The 26463-nt window shown below is 38.3% G+C and overlaps 1 protein-coding gene across 5 annotated transcripts in view; it reads right to left on the reverse strand.

Moving 5' to 3' along the window:
* Nucleotides 1–8652: 8652 nt before the first annotated feature.
* Nucleotides 8653–26463, reverse strand: part of LAMA2 (laminin subunit alpha 2) — a 283315-nt gene continuing 265504 nt past the window's right edge. For 3 of the 5 annotated variants that reach the window (XM_015858546.2, XM_015858544.2, XM_015858543.2), the window contains 11 exons: nucleotides 26220–26368; nucleotides 23575–23751; nucleotides 22685–22898; nucleotides 20193–20246; nucleotides 17728–17840; nucleotides 16195–16384; nucleotides 14263–14418; nucleotides 11137–11290; nucleotides 10655–10785; nucleotides 9776–9998; nucleotides 8653–8928 (listed from right to left, as the gene is read on the reverse strand). In XM_015858546.2, the coding sequence (XP_015714032.1) occupies nucleotides 8774–8928; nucleotides 9776–9998; nucleotides 10655–10785; nucleotides 11137–11290; nucleotides 14263–14418; nucleotides 16195–16384; nucleotides 17728–17840; nucleotides 20193–20246; nucleotides 22685–22898; nucleotides 23575–23751; nucleotides 26220–26368 (1716 nt within the window). In that variant the 3' untranslated portion in view covers nucleotides 8653–8773. The remainder of the gene's footprint in view (nucleotides 8929–9775; nucleotides 9999–10654; nucleotides 10786–11136; nucleotides 11291–14262; nucleotides 14419–16194; nucleotides 16385–17727; nucleotides 17841–20192; nucleotides 20247–22684; nucleotides 22899–23574; nucleotides 23752–26219; nucleotides 26369–26463) is intronic. The other 2 variants (XM_032443478.1, XM_015858545.2) reach the window with 1 other exon arrangement.

Below are 26463 nucleotides of genomic sequence, written 5' to 3' on the forward strand. Positions count from 1 at the left end.
ATAGTTTTGAACCCACACTACCTAGATATTGGCTTCCATTGCTAACGGTACTGTGTTGTTTAAATTGCAAAGCCACTGGACTAAATTTATACTAACAAATATTTGGGGATAAATTATGGTGCAGGTGATGGAAATGTCCATCCTTGACAGGTGAATTGTGGTTTGGGTGATATTCAAGGGAAAGTTCAAACGGATGAATGCCCATTAGAACTGCATATCGCTTTTGAGGTGCTGTCCTGGAGGCTGATGAGCATGACGCAGCCATATTTGCACTGCTGTAAAAATCATGTACTGACACAGTGCTCCCACAGTTTTATGGCTTTCTCTGTGAATGGAGGCGGTGTGCTAGGTGGCTGAGATCTTTAAGAATGGCTATGGCTTAACTAATGTATGTGTTAGCGGGAGTATTTAAATATATCTTTCACTGCTGGTTCCTTTTCATTACACTGGGAAGTGAGCATTAGCTGCTTTGGTTGCAGCACTCAGTGAAGCTTTGTATGCTCCTTACACTTCCCTTTATAGAAAAAAGAGATATCAGAGGCCCGAGTCTGGCTAATGAAATGCAGAGTGAAACATGGTTGTTAGCTTGAGTGATGTGGGGCTCCTGAGCCAGCTCTCTCACTGTAAGGGAGCATCTGATGCTCTTAAACTTGCTTTTTTGGTGGGTAATGGCTCTGTTTATGGAGTTTGCGCAAATGCATTTGATTTAGTCAATTTAAGCCCTGCACTTAAGCAAATTATGAGGTAGGACTTGATTACTGAGAAGTAAATTAGTTTGAATGCATATGAGAGGGTCTTGCTGAGGGTAAATTTACAGTCGAACTATTACATGGAAAGCATAATGTGCAGTACTTGTCAGGTTTGATAAATGAAGCAGGGTTGTAAAATTGCCTTTACCTTGAAGTGTGCTTGCATTTGGCTGGCAAGAGCTGAAGTGCAGTGTGCCTTTTGTCTTGAACTCCTCCACGAGGGAGAACCTTGCCCAAAGCCAGAGTCACTGAGTTTAAAAACAATGAATTGAAGATCTCCCTGTAAATATGGGAGGATAAGTAAGGTGGCCTTTTCAAGCCTTTTCTATTCTGTGCTGGCTTGGTTTTTTTTTCCTTTTTCTTTTTCCTCGCAGATTTGGGGTTTTCTTTGCTTCATGACCTTCTTTTTTAGGCTTACAGCTATGCCTGCCTGTGTCTCTCTCAAGAGTTTCCCCCATGGTACAGGAATATCTACTTTGCTTTCTCGCTTGCCCCAAGTCAGTCACATATGAAGTAATAGGAAAAATGCAGAGAGCCAAACAAGATTTTGATTTGGAATTATATTATTTCATAAACAAGTAAGAGAAGTATCATTATGAATAAAGGAACATGTCATCGCTAACATGACTGATTCTTTTTTTGCCCTAGCAATCTGTAATTGTTTTCAATCCAAACTGTCAGTTCTTACATCGTACAAAACAGGATGCAACATAAAACAAAGTTGTCACACCACAAAGTAAAAAAGGAACTGTCTTTTTTTCAATCCAAGTGACTATGGATAAGAGAAGTGCTGGTAAAAATATAAACAAATGAAACTTAAGGGAAGTGGATGAAAAATGGTCCATGGACAGGGCAGCTAAATGGTAAACCTAATTCCCCATCTGCCACAGTACTTTTATCAATTCCTAAGCAGTAAGAACATCCAGTATCTTTTACAGAAGAACACTGTAGATGCTTTAAAACACAATATGCCAGTGCCTGCTGGTGTCTGAGAGTATGCTGGTCCTGAAGATAGGTATATAAAACATAGTTGGAAGGTTAAAATAATATCCCTGCTGAATGTTGTATGAAAAGCTGTGATCCTTGTGGCTGTGCTTGCCCTAGTCTTGCTCTTAGCATCTTGCAGACCTGGTCTTAGATATATGTTATGGTTGCACATTAGTCTCACTGTACCTCTTGAAACCTTGCCTTGCAAAGGGCTCTGCTGGATTTTAGTCGATATGCTGAATGCTTTAATGTAAGAAGAAAGCAGCATTTTTGTTTTCCTCTCTCTAATCCCTTTATGGGATGTGCACTAACCAACTCAGTAGCGTGTGAAGCAGTGTTGAATTTTCTGGCCCATAATTATTTAGAGAAAGTATAAACAGAATAAAACCTCAAGCACAATTGGAACACCTACCTATACCCATAATCAGTGTTGAATACTTGGAATCTTCAGGATGTGTGAGCACTGTGATAGAGGTAGATACAGGTGCCTTGAGCAGATTTTATGGTATTTATTTATTTATTTAATTATTTTGCATTCTGTCACTGAGAGAAGTCAGAAACAAACCCCTGTGCCATTATGCATCTGCCCTGGCACAGGTTTCAATCTGAAGTACTCTTAGCTGTGGCAACTCTTTCTTCTGCTGTGCTATAATGGCATTCCTCACCTGCTTATTTCCTTCTCAGAACTGTCTATGTGGCTGTATTAGTGTATAACAATTGGGCTTGTTGCACTTGGAGAAGACTCCAGAGGGATCTCCCTGTGACCTTGCAGTACTTGAGGGAAGCTTACAAGTGGGAGGAGGGACTGACTTTTTACTTGGCCTGATAGTGATAGGACAATGCGGAATGGCTTTAAACTAAAAGAGGGGAGATTTAGGTTAGATATTAGGAAAATGTTTTTTACTCTATGGGAGGTGAGGTGCAGAAAGAGGTTGCTTAGAGAGGCTGTGTGTGCCCCATCCCTGGAAGAGCTCAAGGCCAGACTGGATGGGGCCCTGGGCAACCTTAAGTGGGTGACAGCCTTGCGTATGGTGGGAGAGTGGAACTGGATGATATTTAAGTTACTCACAGCCTAAGCTGTTCTATGTTAACTCCTATTAAGATCTAATGTCAGTGTTTTGCATGTTGTAACCCATTCCTTCAGCGTGCATCAGCAATAAGCAGTGCCAGGTGAAAACTGGTTTTCTTATTTAGGCCAACCCATTGCTGGTATTTTTATTGATCATCTGAGGAGTCAGTCTGGCCTTCTGTCCGTGGTCTGGAAGAGATGCACTGCAGTATTTTCCATACTCTGGCCCTTCTGCCTCAAGATTTCCCACCAACCAACAATATGGTAACAGCAGTCAGAAGTAGCAGATTTTTCTTACTTGCCTCAGTATTGGTGAATTATCAATAACTTTGGCTATTCCAGCCAAATTTACCCCCTCCCCCCTCCCCCCCTTTATTAAACCAGTGGGAATATTTGCTCTGATCATCAAAATAGACTGAAAAGTGGCAATAACACAGTTCTTAACAGAAAGAAGAGGGCTTGAGTGAATACATATGACAAGTCAGTTTCTTAAATTGCTGCTGTTCTGTGCCACAGATCTAAGTGGCCATGTGTGCATCTCAGGTCACTAGGGAGTTCCTTTCTTTGTAAGAAAGCTCAGCAAGTTCTTGAGGAAGCTACAGAGACTTCAGTCTGTGGTTTCAGGCCTGTCTGCACCTCTGAGTATCTCAGTGCTGAGAAGGCTCTCAACTATTCTCGATTGTTCCAAACTGTGGAGGGGAAGCCTCAATTTCTTCTAGTTCTCTGCTCTGGGGGACTTTGGGGCCTGCCTCACATGTGCTCTGTAGTCTCTTGGTGCAGAGTGCTGGGCACACACATGGGTGGCTCTTCCATTCACAAAGAGGCAGTTTGCTGGTGTGAAGTTCAGTGAGGCCTTTGGTTGTGAAATCAAATTTGTGTTTTTGTGTTGTATTGTAGCACAGAATCCTAGTGAAGAAAGCCACATGAAATTTACAGCTCTGGGGCCTCAGATGCCAGTCATCTTTTCTTGCTTGTGCCAACTAAAAGCACAGAAGTTGTTGAAATAAATTATGACTGGAACGGGAGATGTCACAATGGGTTATTCAACTTTGCGTAATGTTACATAATGCTACATATCATAAAAGTTAGTCTTTTGAATGCCAGACATCTGCTTTCATTATCATTATTGTGTAGTAATGTGTTGCATACTAAGAGGAAGGCAGAAAGCATAGGTTTACATCTGTGCTCAAACAAAGAAAAGAAGATGTGACTCTCTAGCATTAGAAAAGTTTTATGCAGCGCTCTTTGAAATAAGTAACTCTGTAGCCAAGTGAAAATTGAGACAGTGTTAGATTTGAGCTCTGTTCTGATGCTGGTCCCAGTGGGAGCATGAGATGTGTAAGAGAGCTGACTGATGGGTTTTCTTTCCATAGAATATTATTCCTTTGTTAAACTAGGTATTTTAACTTCTAAAGTACTGTCATATTATGCTATACTGTCCACTAAAGTTGAAATGGAAGAAGTTTGGTTTTTGGAGTTAAAATAGATGCATCAAATCATCTAGGATTTCATCTACCTGAAGATGTTATTTATACTTCTGAGTATAAATAGTAGCAGCATAGCAATATGTAGACTGAATAATATTGGGTTTGCATGACGCATCAGCAGTAAATTAAAGGATTGCTTCTACAGAAAGTTCTGGATACTTTTTTTATCTGATTATGAAGCATGAATGTCCTGGTTTCGGCTGGGACAGAGTTAATTATTTTTTTCCATAGTGTTTAGTATGATGCTGTGTTTGGGTTTAGGAGAAAAGCAATGCTGATAACACAGTGATGTTTCAGTTGTTGCTGAGCAGTGCTGCTGAGAGCCAAGGATGTTTCAGCTTCTCTTACTGCAGCTGTTATAGACCAGCTAAAACCAGGACAATGAGACAATAACGGTGATGTTGGCTTTTATTTATGACAGGAGTTCAGCTTGTATGTATACTGTAAGACTTGATGGATGGCCAACGTGTACTGGTAGAATTTGATATTCAAAAAATATGATATTCAAAAATGCAGATTAAAAATAACATCTTAGTCGGACTTGCTTTTTAAGCAGTTTAAGTTTTTCTTGTTCATTTTGAAGAAAAATAATAAACCAACAAAACTATATTATCTTTCAGCTTTTATGTAACAATGAAAGCATGATTAGGTTGAAAGCACAAGTATATTATTACCCTTTTCAAAGAGTTTAAGTGGAAAAGTGAGTGCATTTGAAATCAAATCCACAATTTCTTTTCCCATGTAGCAATTTGCCTAAAGCTAGAGCTGAAGTTTGTCCCACCTGCAGAGTGTTTGTCGTAAATGCCTGAGAGTGTCCTCAGTCAGAATGGGCAATCTTAAATACAAGAGCTGCTCTGAAAGTAATGCCTCCCACACTATGTTGGCCCATGATGTCAGAGGCAGATGTTGGTGGTATGGAAGTAGAGGCTGAGCCTTCCTGCCAATATTCTGTTACATGTTGTTGCTGTGTGATGGATGGAAGCAGAAGGGCAGTCTGAAAGAATGGCATCTGATGTGATGGTGCCCATAAAGCAAAGATGTGGAATTGAATTCCTCCATGTGGGGAAAAAATGGCACTAACTGACATTCATCAACATTTCCTGAATGTTTATGGAGACTGAACAGTGGATGTGAGCACCGTGAGGCAGCAGGTAGTGCATTTCAGCAGTGGCAATAGCAGCAGCATGTGTTGCCTGAACTGGTGTAGATTGCCATAAGTAAAGTATGGCATGCAGGCTTTTACCTCATTGTTGACAAAAGTGCATTGCTAACACTCAATGGTTTACAGACTGTTTTGTCCTGGTTCCATAACTAGTGGGATGGGGGAACCCATGGATCCCTGCCCCAAAAGGGAAAAGAGAAAAAGGAGAGGGGTAGAGAGATGGGTCTAAAAACAAAAAACAGTGGCGATGATCTGAGGAGAAACGAACTAATTTACTAAATAAGATATCAGAATGCAAGATAATACACTATAATATGACATACTACAATATAATTAGAATTCAAGGAAATAAATCAAATAAAATGAAAGAGTGTCCGAAAGCCGAAGGCCTTACTCTAATGCTGAGGTGAGACGATCTAGGGAGCTCATGCACTGCTGAGATCAAAAGGGAAGGGGAGGTCTAATGACCTATGAAGGCCTTTTATCTTTTCCCTCTGAGTGGAAATGATAACAGAACAGTGAACAGTCTGCTGGGGGAAATGTAGTAATTCTCTTCTGGGACAGGTACTTGGACCAGTAACACTTTAACTCCCAGTGCTCTACATGATGTTATGATGTGGAATACCAATAACAAAAAATCATAAAACCATGGCACTGATGGTGATGCCTATATTGAAAAATAGTGTTTTGCAGCTGAGAACTTGCACTATCAAATAGCGTTACTGTGCTCTTAGTTGTAGCATCCGTGGAAAAACATAGGAGGAAAAAAAAAAAAAGAAAAAGGACAACAAGCTCTGATTTATGCAAAAGAAAAAAGAAAATCCACCAAAAATAAGGATTTAAATACACACTTCATAGATGTTAGTGTGCAGCCCTGAACTGGAAAGATTTTTGGCACAGAAAGCAGTGTCATAATCTCTATCTAACAGTTTGAATATGGTTCTGAGGCTCAAAGCCTGCTATATTCTGCATTTTTGGTCTGACTAGAGACTACCGAGCTACGAATCTGTTATACAGCATAAATAAATAAATAAAAGTCATTTGGGATCGTTCCCAGACACTCTGCTGAATCTTCAAAGGCAAAAAGCCTTTCTAGCAGTACTTGATGCAACCATTCAACAATCTATTTAAAAAAAAAAAAAAAAAGAATTAGGCAGTTTTTACAATTTGCTTTTAACTTGTCCATTTGCTAAAGCAGTGGTTGTTTCAACCTACTGGATTTATTTCCTTTAGCAAAGGACAGCAGTTGGTTGATTCTTTCCCCTCCAATGTTTAAGAAATGTAGTAATGTACATCGTTTCATTGTTTTTGCTCTCTCCCACACATTCCTCCAAGGCCATGCAAGGAAGAAATAATTCAGTAGAGCACAGAATATAAAAGTCTCTCTTTTTTTTTTTCCAATTTCTTTTATGCAGAAACTCCAGCATTTGTTTCTAAGGCAAAGCCGTCTTTGTGACAGACCACTGCTGACATATGTCTGAGCAGGCCAGTTGCAGTTCCCTGCCTCTGAGGGAGGGTGTGGAACTGACTTCTGGCATTCTTGTCTCAGTTGTCTCAATTTCTCTCAGCTCTGAAGTCTTAAAAAATATAAGAATTTGCAAGCAAGCTTATGTTAAAAGGAATTCAATGTGCTGAATAGAAAAATGAGAGCAGGGGAAAATGTCTTTGACCTAGCAAGTGCCTGTGGGTGTAATGGTCAAAATGGCTTGGCTGGTTCTGGCTTTGTATGGAATTCATGTTAACAACAGAAAACAGTCTGCAGATGAGTTTTTGGGTTCATATTTTTTCATGAATTTTGTAAGTATTCAACTATATTTGAAATCTGATAGACTATTAAGCTTCTCAAACAATCCTGAAATATTACATGGATAGGAGCAGGAAAATACAGGTAACACAGGATAAAATAAATGCATGAATGAACGCTTTACACTTGGAACATACATAACATTGCCTGGCCATTAATTGTTTATTAACACTGAAAGACCAGTTGCAATTGGAAACTGGAATGCCTGCAGAAGTCAACTCAGGGCTCCCCAAAAAATAGCTATTTTTCTTTGAGATGCAGGAGTTGGAAGGGACCTCAAGAGACTATTGAACTCAGCCCCCTTGCTGAACTGGGTACCCTACAGTAGGTCACGCAGGTTGGTGTCCTGTTCTCTGAATGTCCCAATGCCAGCTTTGCAAAAGTCAAACTTGACAATTTGAAAAAATCCATAGAAAAAAAAAAAAATAGATGATTTAGTGATTATTTCCTGGTCTTATAAAACACACTCAGTGCTGATGGAAAATCACCAGTATTTGGCATTTCAGCACGAATCAGAGAAGCAACTTCTCTCTTCCACTTGATGTTTAAACTGCTGTTTGCAGAACACTCCATATTTTATTTCAGGAAGATCTGGGTTGGCTACTGCGTCCAGAATACTTCACAAATTGACAACATCAAGCATTAGAGTCTAAATGTTTAGGATGGGTTTGATTAAATCTGTGATAGCAAAGATTAGCATCGTGTGCCATGCAGTGCTTTCTGGGATTCTCCTGCTTCATCTCCATTCTATTCTAATGCAGTAGTGTCAGCTCTTGCCATCCTTTATGAGCTGGGACTGTGAAGTGTGCTATGAGTAACTTTAAGATTGTGTAGTTGCAGGGAGGTGATATTAACATTTTTTTAAAATTACAGACCATTTAAAACCATCTCTCCAGGTAAATGAATAGAACCTGGTTCTACTCTCTTAAGTCCAGTGTTCAAAGAATACAGCAGTAATTTTAGATATAATGTGTTGTTAGTAGTGATGTCAAATAAACCAAGCAGGAAGAAATATCTTCCTTCCCTGACCATAGCGTAACTGCAGCCACATAAAACTTCTGAAAACTGCTGGAAGTGACCAAAGCAAGCTTTTTTGAAGCAAGGTAAATACCCACTTTAAAAATGAAGGAAAGAGGTGTGAATAAGTACATGTGCATCGTCCTCAGGCTGGTAAAGGAATGTAAGCATCACAGTAAGCATCACCTGCTTAATAGGTGATCTCGTTCAGTGGATGTATGCTGAAATATATCCATTTCAGACTACAAGGAAAAGGAGGGGGAGAATAAGCAATACGTTTTTTCCCACTACCTTAATAAAAAGGCAGGGAGAAGATTAATTATGTTTTCTAGGTACCCTGAAAAAGCCATTTTGATATACCACAAACACAACTCACATATTTGCATGAAGGCATTTTATTATGAATGCAATGTATATATAGGGTTTTTTTTGTTTGTTGGTTTTATGTTTTTAGTCTGAAATGCTTATATGAACAGGCCCACATGAGCTGAATGACAGTTAGCTTGCAGGGCATGACACCTGAACACCCTTCAGCTCCAGAGCTTTGCTGAAGTTAATCTCTTGAGGTTTGGCAGTACCCTTGGTGAGCTTCAGAGATCGAATGCATCCTTTGAAACGAATATTAGTAGTCAATCCAAACTGAGTCACACCATCTGAGGGAGGAAAAAATAAAAAGCAAAAGGGATTATATAAGTTTGAGTTGGTACTTCAGGTTTTTAATTATTTTCTGTTTGTTTTGTTTACAAACGTGAGGGACACATGATGATAAATACAAGAGAACTGACCATTTGCAAACGTTTTAACTGTGCTTTTAGAAAGCAAATTGCTATCAGGCAAGATTGATTGTTGATGAACTAGCATTCATTGACAACATAGTGGTAGATGGAGCTGGTTGCAGAGCTCAGTCCAGTTTGGAATTCTATTCAATTACTTCTGCTTGAAGCAAGTTCTCTCAACACTTCCAGACTAATGTGCAGCAAATTTTGATTAGTATCTTTTAAAAAATCACTAGACTCCACAGCAAAGATATTTATTGGAAAGAGATGGTGATCTCTCATCTCTCTGTACAGGCTATTGTACATTTTTCGATTCCTTAAATTTCATTGACTGATATATGCAGTGCTTTGCTTTTTCAGTGTTATTCTTCCAGTACATTTAAATTTGTCAAACACTGCTACTACTTTATTACTGAACAAGAAGGTACTAAGTGGGAGAAGTGGGAGGCCGTGTGTGTTGTGGCAGAAGGCAGAAAGTCTCCTTGCTCTTATGTGACTGAATCTCCATTTGAGACGGTGCAAGTGGATTGGTGAGAATCCCTTAGAGATGCAGAACTTATTTTGAAATGGAACTGAATGCAGAAACAAGTTTCATGCCAAGTGGTACAAATGTGGGTGCTTTAATCCATCAGCTTTAGTGTGCTAGTCCTAATTGCATTTAAGACGTTATCAAGACAGTTGCCAGAGCATGAAGTAAAGCATTACTTGTGCATTGAATGCTTACCGGGATATCCTCCTACAAAGATGGGGTCATTAGTGTCTGCTGAGGTTGAGGCCCTGTTTGGGCTGTTACCATTCACCTGTCTGTCATCCACAGTCAGCTCTAAACGGTGCTTGATCTTGTTTGCAACAACCTTGTGCCACTGCCCATCACACAAGCTGGCTGGTGCATCAGGCTCATAGACAGCAGAGAATCGGCCTGCACCATTGTCAACGTGAAACATCACCTGAAATCAGGATGTGAAAGTGAGCTAGTTCTCAAAATAGTTATACATATGTAATATATGTATATATATAGTCATATATATATAGTTCTTATTTCTGTTGCATTTTTGTGTATTTTAAATCAACACGCTCAGATTATGCACATAGAATCTGTTACTAAATCAAAACTTAAGTATGGATTGATGTCCTTCGTAGGCTCAGGGAGGCTCTGCATTATGTCACTCAGATAAATGTGAGTAGAAAAGTGCTAAATTGTTGCATAGTTCGTCATTTCCTCATTTTTGCCTTAGTTTTTGAGTCCCCTCTCTAAATAGCTATCTTTAGAGAAGGGAATACTGACTGTTTCACCAGACCCTGAAATAAAAAAATATACATAAGAAACCAGCATGATTGAAAATGCTTTTTTTCAAAGCTTTTCACATTTTTACTAATTTAAGTATTGATGTTGCAGTTTTAGTAAACTCAAGTGTTACAGAATCTTTCAGAAAATGTTTGTAAAAGTGTAAGAACCTCTGAATGTATGGGAAGTGGCAAGCTGAGCATGTAAGGCGATCCTGATACTGACAGATATATCTTGAGACTGGAGTAGTAAGCATGCATTTAAATTATATGTACTCCAAGAGCCATTATATGGATTCAAGACTGACTGGCTACTCACTTTTCCATCCACTAATTCGATGCCAAGTCCATCCATTTTCTGGCTGCTGACTCCTAGAAGCACACCATTCATTCGTGTTGTGCGGAATTCAAATTCCACAAGCAGATCTGTTCCTACCTTGTATGCACCAACTTAGGAAAAAAGGGAAGGTACAGTGAAGTGAAGCATTCAATTACTTTATTCCTAATAATTACACAGTGTGTTGCTGGAGTAATGCAAGATAATTACCCTCCATAATGTAGCATTATTAAGGTACTCCATCTCATGTGAAAACAGTGTAAGAAATGATAATGGTGGCTGTACTGAGTGTGAGCCCTTGCTTAGAAAGTCATGTGTTCTATCTTTAGGCAAGATAATTGAATGTTTTAAGTGAGTTTTTTCTAGTACTGGTCTTGCCTTGCTTCCAGGCAACAGCACAGAACGTTTGGAAAACAGCTTCTCTTTTTCCTTTGTTCTTGCCCTGTCAGCAAAATTACTGTTACCTGTTTTGGCAAAGCCTGTTCCATCGAAGTACGTTCCTTTCTGAGCAGCGACAAAGCATTTTCCAACACTGAAGCTTGAAGTTGGGTTATCCAGGTCAACTGGTGATTCTGTCATCTTAAAATTTCTGATGCAGCCATCAATGCTATAGGTGACCTGCATACCACATTTCAAACAAAATTTATAACAGTGCTGTCATGGTTTTGTAATTTTGCTATCAGTATTCCACATCATAACATCATGTAAAACATGGATACTTTTATCGAATGTGCAGTCCACAGAAGAAGACTACATATCCCAGAGAACATCACAGTCAGGGATAAGTCACGGGACCAGAACGCTATATAATCTTGTTCCCAGGCTGGAGTGCTCTCTCGCTTGGACTCTCGGAGAGTGGGAAGCGTTCCAGCCGTGTCGCCTAGAGTTCACAGTAGGCCTCTCAGTTTTCGGGGACTCTTTCTCTCTGTTTTGTTTGATTTATTGGCCTCAATTATATTATATTGTGTTATCTTGTATTCCGATATCATATTTAGTAAAATAAGTTTTTCCTCCTTAGATTGCCACTGTTTTTATCCCATTTCCCTTTTCCCCCTCCTTTCCAGGCAAGCTGAAATGCTCAGCATAAAGGCCTAAATGTTGTCATCATAAACAACTTTTCCTTTGCTTCTCTTCTGGATTTATGGAGTTGAATGAAACTTGAATTTTACGTAGCTACTCCTTAATATCTGACTGTAATTGGAATCTAATCTCAGTTGCATGAAGGATGAATAACATTACTTTCCAGAGATGTGATCTGACTCACATCTATTTGGCTTAATGGAGGGAACGTAAAATAATACACTGCATAATGAAACATAGCAAATTACATCAGCAATGCAGGAATTTAATGTCCTGTACTTTACCTTTTTAATTGACTAGGTTATGGCATTTTTAAGTAGACAAAGATATTGGATATAGTTCTCTGGGCTGCTGGTAGTTTTAGGAGGGTGGTTATTTTTATTTATTTATTTATTTTTAACTTTTTTTCCTCCCTTTTAATCGCATTACTGTAGGCCTACTGTTGTATGATGAAACTGAGCTAATAAGTATAGGCAGCTGCAAAAAATGAACAAAGCCTTTATGTAAAGGTTAGTCATATATAATTCTTCACATAACGTTCCATAGAGCTAGTGACCACACTGATAATGGCCACACTATTGGTCAGAGAGCAGGATTTGGCACAATTCTGTAACCGTGGGTGGTGGTGTGTACCCATTGAAGCTGTTGATGTGAATGAGTGAGGGTAGGGCTGAGGGGCTGTGCAGGTGCTGTTCCAGTGGCACCTCCTACTCTGTGAACAGCCCCTCAGCTCTCCTTCCCTAGCTCTGCAGGAGCTGCATCTTGGTTCTCAGCTTCTGACAAAGGCAAAATAAGAACTTTCAAGAAGAAAAGTAATGCATAATAAGTAAAGTAGTAGGAAGGAGGAAAACAAAAATCAGCAAGTAAAATGCTGTGAAGAAATATATATGAATACAGAAAAGAGGGAAGTCTTGACTCTTCACACAACCCACTGCATGTAACATGGCATTATATTGCTTATTACTACTAAATAAACCTGTACAAAATGTTCACTAAATATGTATAAAATATCAGTGAATATATTCAGTTCTGATCCAAGTAAAGCTTTCTATCAGATTTTTCATTAGGCCTTTTTCTAATTTCTAAATGAAAATCATCTCCAAATCTATATTTTGTTGCTAAAAACCCCATCCTACAAAACAAATCTTGTCATCTTTACATTGAAAATCAAGCATACAAATGCAAGATTTGTGGACAACTTGATAACATTCTGTACTGAAGAACTTGAGTTTCCATATAGAAAAGCAAATCTGTTTAATTTTAATGTAACAGGTTGTTATAATACAGGAAAAAGCCTAATTTTAAGTACCAAAAATGTGACATCTGCTGGAGCCAAACAAGTAGGTATCACTCCTCTGCACTGAAGAGGAAGCCATCCCACCTACTGGTATGTACTAGACTGACATCTAAAGATGTTGATGACTATTTAGAAGAAAGCCCTAAGTAAGATACTACATGCTTTCAACTTTGCTTCAGAGACTTTATGTGAAGCATGCAACACAATATTCTATTAATACATCATGAGATGTATTTTACTGAGAATGACTGCATGGCAGGCAATGATTTTTATCTTCTGTGAATGACATTTGAAGTCACAGCTTCGTTAAATCCCAAAGCACTTAAGACTGTCAGAATCTGACAAGATTTTTATTGCCAGACTGAGCCATTTATTTGCTTGGGTTCCCTCTATTACTTCTGACAAAGAGCAGTAGGTAAGGATTTAGTGTTACCTTTATCCTTAGATTATTATTTGTAAATTTCAGTTGTATTTCAAAGAATGTAATTTGTAATACTAGGAATTATACTTTAGGGTAGTTATGTATGTTTATGTTCTTCATGCCTCAGTTGTGTTTACATAAATCCACATGGTCTTGGTGAGGGAACACTTCCTTTTAATCCTACTGTGTTTAAGCCAAAATGATGCTTGACTACTCTGGGCTATCTGTTTACGAAGATATTTTTTGTATCAGCAGGGAAGCTGGGAATTTAAACTGAAACAGTGATAAATAATTACATTCAAGGACAACACAGTTTTCATGGTCTACTTCAAAATGTCTTCTTGCCTGGGTTAATAAGAACAACAAAAACCCAACTAATACAGTAAGCAGCAGTACTACTGGATGCTTAATTCAAGATAGTTTTGGTTTCTGCTGCTTCTCTTAGGAGATGCTTTCACTATTTACTGGTGCTCAGTGCTAGATGAATTATGGCCAAAAGAAAAGGCAAGTAGCATCCAGGATCTTATTCTCTGGCTGTGTAGTGATCCATGTGACTTCTTGGATCAAGTTTCCAAGTTACTTTCCTGTAACAGTAACTGTTTGCTATTACTGGCTCTTTGCATTAACTGGTTTTGAAGTCCAGTCCTTCCACAGACAGAGGGTAGTATATCTTCTGTAAAGTCCACTTTATCAAAATTCTTTAGCTGTCATTGGAAAAACAAAACTGGGAAGGCATAGGTACTGATCAAGAAATGCTTAAGAAGTGTAGGATACTTAGTTAAATTTACTTACAGGACCAATTCTTCTTGTTGTGTAGTTTACAGGCAGCCCACCAACATAGAGCATTCCCACAACATCCAATATATCAGCCTTTTTTGGGCTAACAGTCCTGTTTGAAACACCATCTACAATGAGGTTTCCTTCTTGCTTGGTTCGAATGACTTTTATCTAAAAAGAAGCACAAATGTAATACAATTACAGACAATGCCACTACAACAAAGAGTTTCCAGATTGGACTGTTAGACTTATTAGAAAATTTATAACAATAACTGAGAAAGTAGTGGTTAGAAGTTCTTGAGTAGCAATTATGGATAGCGTCCATGGAACAGAGCTCCTGTATAAGGTTTTGTGCAAACAAATGGTTGCCTTTTAATTAGACATGCTTCAGGAGACATCATGAGTGTTATTTATTAGAATTACTGAGAAGATGTGGGATTCCTTTTGAAAGCTACATTACTGCTACCATAGGCACACTACAATATTCTTTTTCCTAGAATCAGATAGTAATGGTAAGTACTAAAGCCAGAAAATTTTAAATGATAAAAGCACATGTTGCTTTTATCACGTTGCTATCATTTTCTAACAAGTTTTGTTACAGCACGGTCAGGATATTACTTAGATTGTGATTCCTTTAGTTTGAGTGTACCTCAAATGATAGTTCAGGCTGGAGTAGTGCCAGCTGTGTTTGTACGACTTCTGTTCAGAGAAATGGGCTGTGAACTGCATTGAAGATATGCAGATGCTGCAAAGCTCATCAGGTTCTGTCCCAACAACTGAAGGCTAATTTCTGTCCAGAGACAGTAGACCTGATGGAAACATTTTTTTCTAAACTATTTCAATAGGTTTTTTTCTGCTTTTTTAAAAACAGTAAGTGTGGTTATTTATTAAAGAGACTGCCTTTCCCCTAGCCCTCCAAAATGGATTTTCTTTTGCTTTTTTGGTGTTCTGAATTTGGATTTGTCTCCATTCTTTTATTACATTTATTACAAGGTTTCATCCCCCACAGAGTGTCAAATTGCATGCCCAACAAGGATTGCCTTGCATTAAGAAATAGATATCCCTGATAGTATGTTTAGAAAATAGAGAAAATAAGGCTAAAAGGAGGTCATAGCAGGAGGGAGTGTTAGTTCGCTGCCAGGCTTCTAAGGCAGTAGGTAAAGCTCATTAAATGCTGACTAGAACTTTATTTTTTCCCCTTATGAAACTATGTTACATTTAGAGTGTCTGCTAGCATCAAAAAGGTCCTGAATAAAAACCCAATGAAAATAAAACTCCTATGGTACAGATGAGAATGAAGCAGAGAGGGACCAAGGATGACTACAAAAAGGGTGTGGTAAGACCAAATCAAAGTCTTACCCAAGTGCAATTAGATTTACTCTTGGTGATAGAACTGTTAATAGTGACAATACCAACATCTGTTCAGAACGTAATAACTATTATTGCATGTAACTGGAATGCATAGTTACCTGCTTTCTTCTGTGTCTTTATTGTTGTCTTCAAGATTTTATTTTATCTAATAAATATATTATGTATCTGTTGTCCTTGGCCCAGTAAATACTGAATATCATGGTTGTGTTATTGTTCCTTCTCTTACCACCAGAAAACTACTTGTGGCATATATTGATAAATGATTCCTCTCATAAATTTACATAATAGGCTGCCAAATACACCCACGAATATAAAATGTATTCCCTAATGAATTGATTTAATGTTGCATGTTGAATGTTATTATTATTATTATTATTTTTCTTGTTAGCATTGTGTCCAAAGAGTGACATTATCAGCATATAAACAGCTGGCTTTTAAAGATGTATTCAGACATGATTTTTGCAGACTACAGAGATGTCTAATTGAAGGCTTAGCTTGTATAGACTATGTTTTAGCAAATCTTTCAGCTTTGTTTTCCCTTAAGATAGAGTAATTTGGCATTAGAGACTGTAGTACCTTGTGCCACTGGCCATCATTTATTTTATTGGGAATCATTGTGTTGGTGTCTCCACTTCCCAGATCATAGCTGAAGTAAGGCAGTCCACTCTTTATCTGAACTGTAGCAAAATCAGCATGGTTGATGCGGGCCATATAAAACAGCAAGCCAGAGTCAGCCATTGTTCGGACTTCAAATTCAATTGTAAGTCTGAAAAATCAAACAAGCAGGAGGACAGGGACAAAGAGAAGGTTATTCAGAGTTGCACAATAGAGAAAATATCTCTTTGCATTTGTCTAACAAAACTTTACAGTGTGTAAAAATGAGTTTACACGAGCATTTTACTTGTCCATCAGAGGTTAGGCAAGATAACTTGGTCACATGCATGTTGCATTTCATACACATCTGATCCCTGACATGTGAGTGTTCATTAGCCCTGTTACTGTGGAAATACAGAAGTGCAACTTTGGCATAGAATTTGGAGATTCAATTTCTCAGCTGCAGCTGTCATTGCTGGAAAATCTCAGCATTTGTAAAATTTCAGTGGCAGTACCCATCATTCAGACACAAAAAGCTCACAGAGAGGAGAAGGCTGTAGAGACATTCAGCAAATGTTGAGTGTCTAATGAGTCCTACTGCCTGAAGACAGGTTACAAAGCTTTTAAAGAGGCAGAGAGGAGACTTTACAGTTGGAATATTAAGCACTGATTACCTGGAAGTAGTTGATTATATAAATATCTAAAATCATTGCCTGAAATTGGTCAGGCCTGGATTTTGATTTGAAAAGATGTGCAAGGACCATAGGATTACATTTTTCTTTTGTTTTCCTAGTTGTCTAAAACTAGCATAAATAAAATATACAGTATAGCGTCTTTACAGGTAACAAATAAGTGGGAGATAGGTGGACTTGTAAATCAGTACAGCAACGAATATGCCCACTGGTGTAACATGGCATATTTCTTAATAATAACGTTTCTTCACAGCAAAATTGAATTCTTAACAAGTTATAGCTTGCCAAACCTGCTGAATACATCTGCATTTCTGGACAAAGCTCTTGGAACTCTTGTTTGTGTCAATGTTGGGGGGAGGAAATGTAGCTGTATGGTAGGAGGACAATGTCATTTTGTCTGTTTACTGTGCAAGCCTAATCTTAACTACTGCAACAAAGGGAATGCAAGGTTGGCTTATTGCAAGAAATTAAGTTACTGAACTAAGAAACTTCTTTCCAAAAAGCGACCTAAGAACTTGATCACATGACTTGGTAAGATTCTTCTGTCTGCAATTATTCTTTTAAAAGTCAGTTTAGGATCTATATGTGCCTGAAAATTTACAGAAAAGTTAAAATGTTTTAGTGAGGGCTGCTGAGATAGGCAGCTCTTTGCCTAGATTTTATGTTTTAATCCTACTTATGTTTTTGCAATGAAAGGAATTAGTCATGGAATATGGTCATTTTAAGTTTATGCTCATAACTGTGGGAGAAGCTTTTGTGACTCTTATAAGTGGCATTTTATTTTCATGTTGCTTCATCAAAATTCATTACCAAAATAACATACCTGTTTTTCACTTTGGTGTCATCAAATGCAACAGCAATGTGGCTGTTCCTTGAAAGACCAAAATGCTTGCCACCTTCCAAAATGCTTGGTTCTGTGTCGGCAGCGCAGGAGTCCTGCAAAATATACAATGGTCATGCAAACTTTGTATTTTGCATCTCATGTGTGTACAGGCTGGAAGTCCTCCAGCTGCTCAGGAATCAGAATATTTCTGCTAGTCTAGACACTAGCCTTGCACTTCTCTGGTGTGCTGATGTCTCCCCAGGCTAGCTGAAATTATAAAGCAGTATGACAGGAACTTGGTTTAAAAGCAGAGCTCATTAAATTGGTTGTAAAAGCAAATAAAAGTAATATATGAGCATTGCTGCTTTCATGCCATCAGTGGGTATTTACAAGATTCTTAAGTGATTTCAAGGCGGCTCAGTGTACTCCTCTCGCATATAACTAAGTTTTATACCACAGGATGCCATCTTACAGAAACAAGGTCAGACTTAAAATTTAAGGAGATGCTATCCTGTCAATTTCGAGTCTAGTTAACTTAAAAGTAATGAGATCTACAGATCTTGCAAGTGTCAATGAGCCTTTGCTTTTTCATATATATGTTTAACAATTTTTTTTCTTTTTTTTTTTTTTTTCTTTTTCTTTTTTTAATATGAGGACATTTCCTCTGTTGTGGCTAAAAGGCTCACACCAACAGTAAGAGAAGCAATTAATTGATTTATAGAAGTAACAACTTTTTAAACTTCTTGAACAATCTAATGCAGATGCTACCTGGTGTGTAAATGAAGAACCGCATCCCTGCCTGCTTTACTTTTATTAAATTTAGAGTGATACAACAACAGCAGGTAAAACACCTCTGCCAGTATAATTTCCCTTTTAATATTATCAGGTCTTTAAATCTCTGGCCCTAAAGCTCTAGGATGCGGCTGCCTGGGGCAATGAGAGACTGTGGTAATTACCAGCTCCTACTCATGCCTGGCTTTTGCCTCCCACTGAGAGTATTGTGAAGAAACTGCTTAGAAGATCTAACACAAGGACAACAATACTATGGGGAAACAAACAAATGTTCATAGCTGCATGCTCTGTTTTTAAGCACTATGCCTGATATCATTTGGAGTTGGTGGCAGTCTCTTATTTGAGCCCAACTCAGCAGGGACCTGCAAATCACAAGGTGCAGTGCTTTACTGACAAAGAACTCTTTCTGTGAAACATTTGGAAAATGTCATGAGTGACTCATCAGGCACTGAAATTTCAGCTGCAAAGGGGAAATTTCTTTCTTTCTCCCTTTCAGTCAGGTTTTTGGTACTGTTGTATTCTTTGTTTTACGCGTCATAAAGACCTTCACAATGGTGCAGAGAACTTCTAAAATTAATTTTCCACAATTAATGCTCTGTAGAGAAGAACACCATACATTATTATGACACATCAGTGTGCAAGGAGAGGGGGAGGAAAAGCAACAAGGAAAATTCAGCAGGGCTGAAGTAAGTTATGAATGTGTGACAACAGGCTTCCAATGAGCATCAAATTAGCTACATTAGCAGTAGATGATATACGTATCTGTAAATAGTATTTTCTATGGTATTTGGGCTGGCTAAAATCTGGAGATGGGGACCAGCTGCTGGTACTACAGTGACAGGAAAGAACTGAAAAATAAATTAATATATACTTTCCTGTGGAAGCTTTATGTTTAGAGCACACATTCTGACATTCAGTTGATTCTTTGGCTGGTTTCTGTTAGTGACGGCTCTGGCCTGAACTTGTGGCTGCTCCACTACACCAACAAAAGGTGCAGTTTTTCTGCATCTCAGCAGGAGGAGTGTACAGAAATGCGAGATGTGAGGGAACATGCTGGATACACCTGCGATAGCTGGAATTGTACCAAGCATATAGCAATTTATTATGGATAAATATTGGTCAATAAAAGTCTGTGCCCATTGGCTTGATGGAGAAATGCCAGTAAAAGGAAGAAACATCAGTAGGGTGTGCTTGCAGGTTTAATTTAGGTTTTATTTAGAAGGTTTTATGTAGAAGCTTATTTCTGCTTTCATTTTAGCTAAGGACAGCCAGCTTTACAGCCTCCACGAGACTGCCAAGTTAACATAGATTATTGGCCTACATTAAAATATCCTGGCTCTGTTTTCTCTGTAATGTCTTGATAGTGTCCTATATTTAAAAGAGGCTGCTCAATAATCTCCTATATTACCTGAGAGCCTCAAGACTGAACTCTTCAGCTGCATGTTCAGATATCAGGTATTCAGCTGGTAAGTCAAGGAGTGTGAATCACAGTGAAAACAAAGAATAGGAATGCCCACTGATGGACTGTGTCACACATTTTCTACAACCAATGCTGTATTAGTAATCACAGGGAATGCAGGAAAAAAGGAACACAAGTGAAGCAGCACTCACAGCTCCTTGGACTGTGTTAATAAAGCAATGAAGTAATGCTTTGAAAAAATGTTGTAAGGTACCGTCATGGGGTCAGTTGTAATGCCGGCGCTCTTCATTTCAGCAGCAAGTGAGTCCTGAGAAGCAGTGAATAATATGAGGCAGAAGCAGCAGTTACCCAAGCACTGGTCTCAGTTGAGAAACATTTTGGCACTCGCAGGAAGCAGCAACAGCAGAGTAGTGACCAGTGTATTTCCCAACTCTTGTAATTCTAAATCATGTTGCTTTTAGTAGAGGTATTTAATTTTTTGTTTGTTTGTTTGGGATTTAACTCCCCCTCCTGAGAATCATAGAATCACCAAGGTTGGAAAAGACCTAAAAGATCATCCAGTCCAACTGTTCACCTGTTACCAATAGCTCCCGCTCAACCATGTCACTCAACGCAACATCCAATTGTTCCTTGAACACCCCCAGGGTCGGTGATTCCACCACCTCCCTGGGCAGTCCACAGTTCCATTCCAGTGCCTGACCACCCTTTTTGAGAAGTAGTTTTTCCTAATGTCCAGCCTGAATCTCCCCTGCAAAAGCTTGAAACCAGAGACAGATGCACAGTGGAGATAGTGGAGTTTTAAAAAAAAACCTCTAAGAGAACTTAAATAAAACATTATAATTCACTTAGGCCTCTTAAGTAGAAATGATTTTTTTTTTTTCTTTTTTTCTTTTATTATTTATTTATTTATTTATTCTCCTGCTGTGTATTCTTCATATATAGTATTTCTAAGCTGGACTTCTGTATAAGTGTAATTGTCCCATTATTAAACCCCAGTTAATATGCTACAACATTTCCTGTAAAATACATTGGAAAACTTGGATGAATGTAAAAATGGTCCAGAAGCTTTCTTTATTTAGTGTAGTTTCAGGTCTTCAGAACACTAGAATTGTTTCATTTTACCAAGTGAGAAAGTGGGGTAATGGTGTTTAATTTGGATTTTTACTCAGAACGCTATTTCAAGTTCTAGTTCTAGATACTTTAAGCAAAACTCACCTAGTTTAGTTAGCACCAGAAACTATTTCCATTTTAACAAAGAGATAATATTCCATTTTTTTTTTTTCTTTTTCATTTTGTTTTTGCTCTCAAATATTTCAGTCTCTTTGTTTTGTTTGACTGCACTCTTTTACAGCAGTGATCATTAAGACTGGCTAACCCTCTTTACCTTGTCATTGTGTAGTTCCTTATCTTTGTATGGTAACCTCACTATGCTGTGTATTTGCAAACTTTTAACTGCAAACAGAGATGCATTACAGCCCTTGTATTACAACAACTCCACCTCGTGGGAGTTAATCACAATGCTGTCCTGAAGCATGAAAAGTATTTACAATTCTGGGTCTCAGAGCTAGGTGCAAGTATGATGGAATCACAAAATTGTTTAAGCTGGAAGGGACTTTCCAGATACATAGATGGTTACGTGTGTTTTGGTGCCTGACAAATTCTAGATAAATCATAATGTATGCCTCTGGCCAATTAAGGTGGATGTGAATTTCAAATATAAATTAATGGTTCTTGACATAAGTTTGTACCATTATTTTGGTAAGAAAACACTGCTAGATATCCTACTTATTTTCAGGAAAACCAGAGAATGAGTGACACAGGGAATTCAGGTTAATTTCTCTCTTGCTGACAGAATTTCATGATCGTTAATCCTGACTTTCACCTGGTTCGGGAGCTCCTTTGAAAATGGTTAGAAAAGCCAATCTGAGAGAAACCATCCAATTTACTAACTTGGTTGTACCTGATATATGTGTATGTGTACATACCACACAAACTGAACTGTATACTGTATAAACCCATGGTTTGTTTACATAAGTAACAAAATGCAAATAGTTATTTTTCCTCAGTGTAATTTCCCATGGATATATTATTCATTTTAATACTTAGATATTTAAGCTTATGTCTGTTTTGGATTGTAACATATTACATCAACTTGTAAAAGATGTGTGACAGAAGTTTCTTCTTAAATGTCATTGTATAACGCTGCTGTTATTTAGCTTCTTAAGAATCCTGGGAACCACCATCATTCAGCACTGACTAGGGTTTTGGCTGTAAAGTCTCAGGACAAAATTTAAAAAAAGAGTAGTGGAGGAACTGCCATATAAAACACCTCTAGACTACCTGTTTCTTCAGTCCTGTCACTGAATTGGCTGTTACCACATGCTTCAGAGAACAGCATAAGAAATATTGTAATGATAGGGATTTCCCACAGGAAAATTTCCTCTCCAGTTCTGATCAAGTATTGGTTGTCTCACATCCTGAAGTGTGAGTGTTCAGGGCTAAGCACACAAGCCAGATGTAATTCTTGCTGCTACATCATTCTTGAAAATACTGTAGAGACAATCCAAGCAATTATAATCAAATGGATTTCCATTATCCGTGTCTTACTGACAAGGTGTTCCCTATATGTTATCCTACTGAATTGTTACTATTTTTTGACAAATAATTCGCAATGGCTTACTTTTCATTTTTGCCTCATAACAAAATCTTTTCAAACTTTAACTAGGTGAAGTAATCTGTACTTACAAATGGGGAAGATATAGATGTTGGAGGAGATGGAGAAGCTCCAGCAGGATATGTCTCTGCTGTTTCCTTCTCTCTGTCTGGCTCAGGTTGGATCAGGACTGTTGAATGAACTGGTTTATCTTCTTCTTCAGGTGGCCTGGCCTCTGGTTCCAAAAAGGGACATTGGCCAATATCTGCATTTTCAAAGGCCACATGTTCAGCAAAGTCCATGGGGCTGAGAACACATGAAGAAATCAAGGTCTGTTATTAGTTTTTCTATGACTTTACCACCTTTTTTTTTTTTTTTTTTTTTTAACCAAATAGCTATATGCTGCAGTTCCTTTCCACTTCACAGGACACAACTGCCGGGATTAAACCCATCTGGTTTGATTACTGAGGTAAGACACTTAAATTAGAATCACAGAATTGTAGGGGTTGGAAGGGACCTCTAGAGATTGAGTCCAACCCCCCTGCCAAAGCAGGTTCCTTACACCATGTTGCACAGGTTGGTCTTGAATACCTCCAGAGAAGGAGACTCCACCACCTCCCTGGGCAAATTAATTTCCTCAGTATTTGTTAGAATTTGGATACTCTTGGAGATCAGCCTTGCTTACTTAAGAAAATGTTGGATTCCATAAATACCCATCACTGAGACAAGCCTTACTGCAGAATTACTGTGGTTTTTTTTTTCAGGTCTTTTTTATGGTTTAATAGGTAGGTGTTACATTGTCTGTAAAAGAGTTCACTAATTGCACTTCCTATGGAATGCATATCACACACAAAAATTCAAGGTCTTAATAAGAATATAGAATGTGTTCTAGGGCTTGTTATTGTGATTTGTTGCAACAATGATGTTTCCTTTGGTAACCAAGACATTTAAACAGACATTTGTTGGCATTAGTGTGACTTACGTGGCATTAATGACGAGATTCCATATACAGCCCTCGAATGGTGGTATGTTTCTGAGAGGCACGGTGTGAAACTCAGAAGATGTACCCCCAACAAAGAGTTTCCTAACAGAGATGGGCTGGTCTGCTGGCAGTCTCTGAGACTGGACTTTGTCTTCATCTACTTGCACAGTGAACATCCTGGGGGGGGGGGGGGGGGTTGGGGATTTAAAAGCAAAAAACACATTTTATGCTGGTTATCCTTTGCATTGGCATCACTATTTTACAGGTCCTATTTGCTCCTGCAGCAGCTAGTAGACTGAATGAACCCAAATGCTGTAATTAGAGGTTCACACTAAATGAATATTAACCTTTAGGAAGTTTTCAGTTACTGCTTTGCTTCATTAGTAGATCTCCAACAGAGCTTGGCAAAATGGTGCTGTGGAGAGGCGGCAACATCAGCCTCTGGATGTACAAGAAGAGGTTTGTAGTGTGACAGCAGTGACATGGCAGGAACCAAGCCTGCTGTACTGTGATGCTACATAGTCATACTGTGCTCAGTGGGATGGGAACAGCAGGGGGTTGCTTTTCATATGGCTCCTTATTTCTTGGTTTGTACAAGCTATTATGTTCTTGCAGGGGGACAAACTGCAGACTGCTCTGATCGCAGGAATCAACTGCAAGGTTGGATAATAACTTCAGTATTTTTAAATGTGAATGTGGAATGCTATTTATTTCTTTATGTTGAAAAACTGTATTAAATTACTAATGTTGGACAGAAATGAAGTATTGAAAACGTTAATTGAAAAGAGACCAATTTTCATATGTAAAATACTTGACTTTGTTATTTAGGCAAGTTCTACATAGAACTGGATAGTTATTCAAGCACTTGAATTAAATAACTGACATACAATACATAAGCTTTCCAATTTCCTGATAAATGTGTGTGTGTTCATTTGGTCTAGAAAACTGTATGGTCAGAAAGTTGTACATTTTACAGAGGATTTGAGGAAGTGCATATTAAATACACTATGTTTCAAGGGTTCTGAGGAATCTCTAGGATTTCCCCCACCCAGATCCCTCAGCGATAGAAAGGCAAAGATTGCTCTGGGGACAAGAGAATAATTTAGGTTCTGTGAAGTGTCCCAGGGAGGACTTTTCTCTCCAGTGCCTTCAGAGGAAGTATAAGGAAATGAGCCTGTCAGATCTTGAGTTATTCTTTGTGCTGCATGGATAGTGACTGTCAACATCTTTGTCAGCTCACATACTTTTTATCTTATCTTTAGCCATTACCATAGTAAACATTTTGGCACCAAGTGGAACCATACAATAACGTGCATTAGTTGTCAAACAGTATCCTATAATTACTTTGGAAGAGAAAACAAATAGTTTATAATTACATGGGCAATTAGCTGTCTGGAGAGTTTTCGAATGACATTAAATCAAATAAAGCATGTGTTCACGTTGAGGAGGGTGCTGGTCTTAATTGATATCTTTTCCCTCCATTTCAGCTTACAGAAACTTGTAAAGTTCAGACAAATTGTGTTGTAACAGAGCTACTTAAAAAAAAAAATAAAAAAAAAAAAGGTCATTCATCTAACAAGCATCATCACCGGGGGGTGGCATTGTGCAGCAATTGTTGTCTTGATGTACTCTCACAGGTCAAGCTACTGTACTTGCTGTAGCACTGCTGGAAAGAACTATCTCTGTTGTTGAGAGCTTATTATTATCATTACTGGATAATTGTGTTCTGTCACAGCAGCACGTGGTGTTTTGCATAATGCAGTAGTACATTTCCAGAGTAACTTTTTTCCCCCAAGGAATGTGCAGTTTTACCTCTGACTAGATTGATAGACATCGAAACCAGGGAGAAATACTGTCTGGAGGCATTATTTACAAGAATTATTTAATAATACAAAAGAAATTGAAATTAAAAAATCATACTGAAAAAAAAGTAAAGCAGGTTAGAGAGAAGATAGAAGTTATGGAAGGGCACGTGGAGACTAGACAGACTGGAGTTGTCGCTCAAGGAGGTGGTTGTATTGTTACTGAGCATAGAAAGTGATGCCTAGCATTCAGTGTGTTTGAGTAAGCCTGTTCAATTACATCTACCACATTTTGTAACATGCTGGGTGTTATATGCCTTTCTAATTTCTTTTGAACAAAGCAAGAAAGAACGATTTCATACACAGTGCACTAATCCACTGAATGTTTGTACAGTAAATGCCCACTGCATCAAACAGCTTGGAACAAGGGTGATGTCAGGCCATTAATTATTCTTGCTACTTCAGTAGCACTATTCCTTATTATTTCTCAAGTGATGAAGTAATAATAAGCATTTCTTGTAACAGCTGTGAAAGGGTAAAGGAAGCTAAGTGAAATTCTGTTCAAAATGGTCTGAAAAGGTGTTCAGTGGCTTTCCAGCAATAAGAAATATTGTTATTAATCTCTATGTGTCTTCACTGTTTTACCATATTTATCTGGGCACCACTGTGTATTCAACAACACGTGGCATTTCAAAACAGTAACAGCCTTGCTCTGTGGAATAGCAAGTACTGATGGGAAACTAACTTCAGTGGAAGCATTTGAGTGGATTGCTGATGACACCGATGCATTCATTTTGTTAAATGATGTGTGCTGCATGTTCTGTAGCACCGCCAGATTGTTACCCTTTAGATCTTTCTATCCTAACAGAGTGCGCTCTGCCATCATGAAACTTGACTGCTTCTGGTCTGATGGTGATCCTGTGGGGATCTTGGATTCCAGTGGAGATATGCACTTCCAATCGGCCTCTGTTCAGGAACACTGCATAGTAAGCCTGCAATGGACATTTTGTTATATGAAGGTAAGTTACATTTCAAAATACACAGTTTTACTTAGTTTTACATTACTACGTATGCTTTATTTTCTTAA

The sequence above is a fragment of the Coturnix japonica genome, chromosome 3 (assembly GCF_001577835.2).
Source record: "Coturnix japonica isolate 7356 chromosome 3, Coturnix japonica 2.1, whole genome shotgun sequence".
NCBI lineage: Eukaryota > Metazoa > Chordata > Aves > Galliformes > Phasianidae > Coturnix > Coturnix japonica.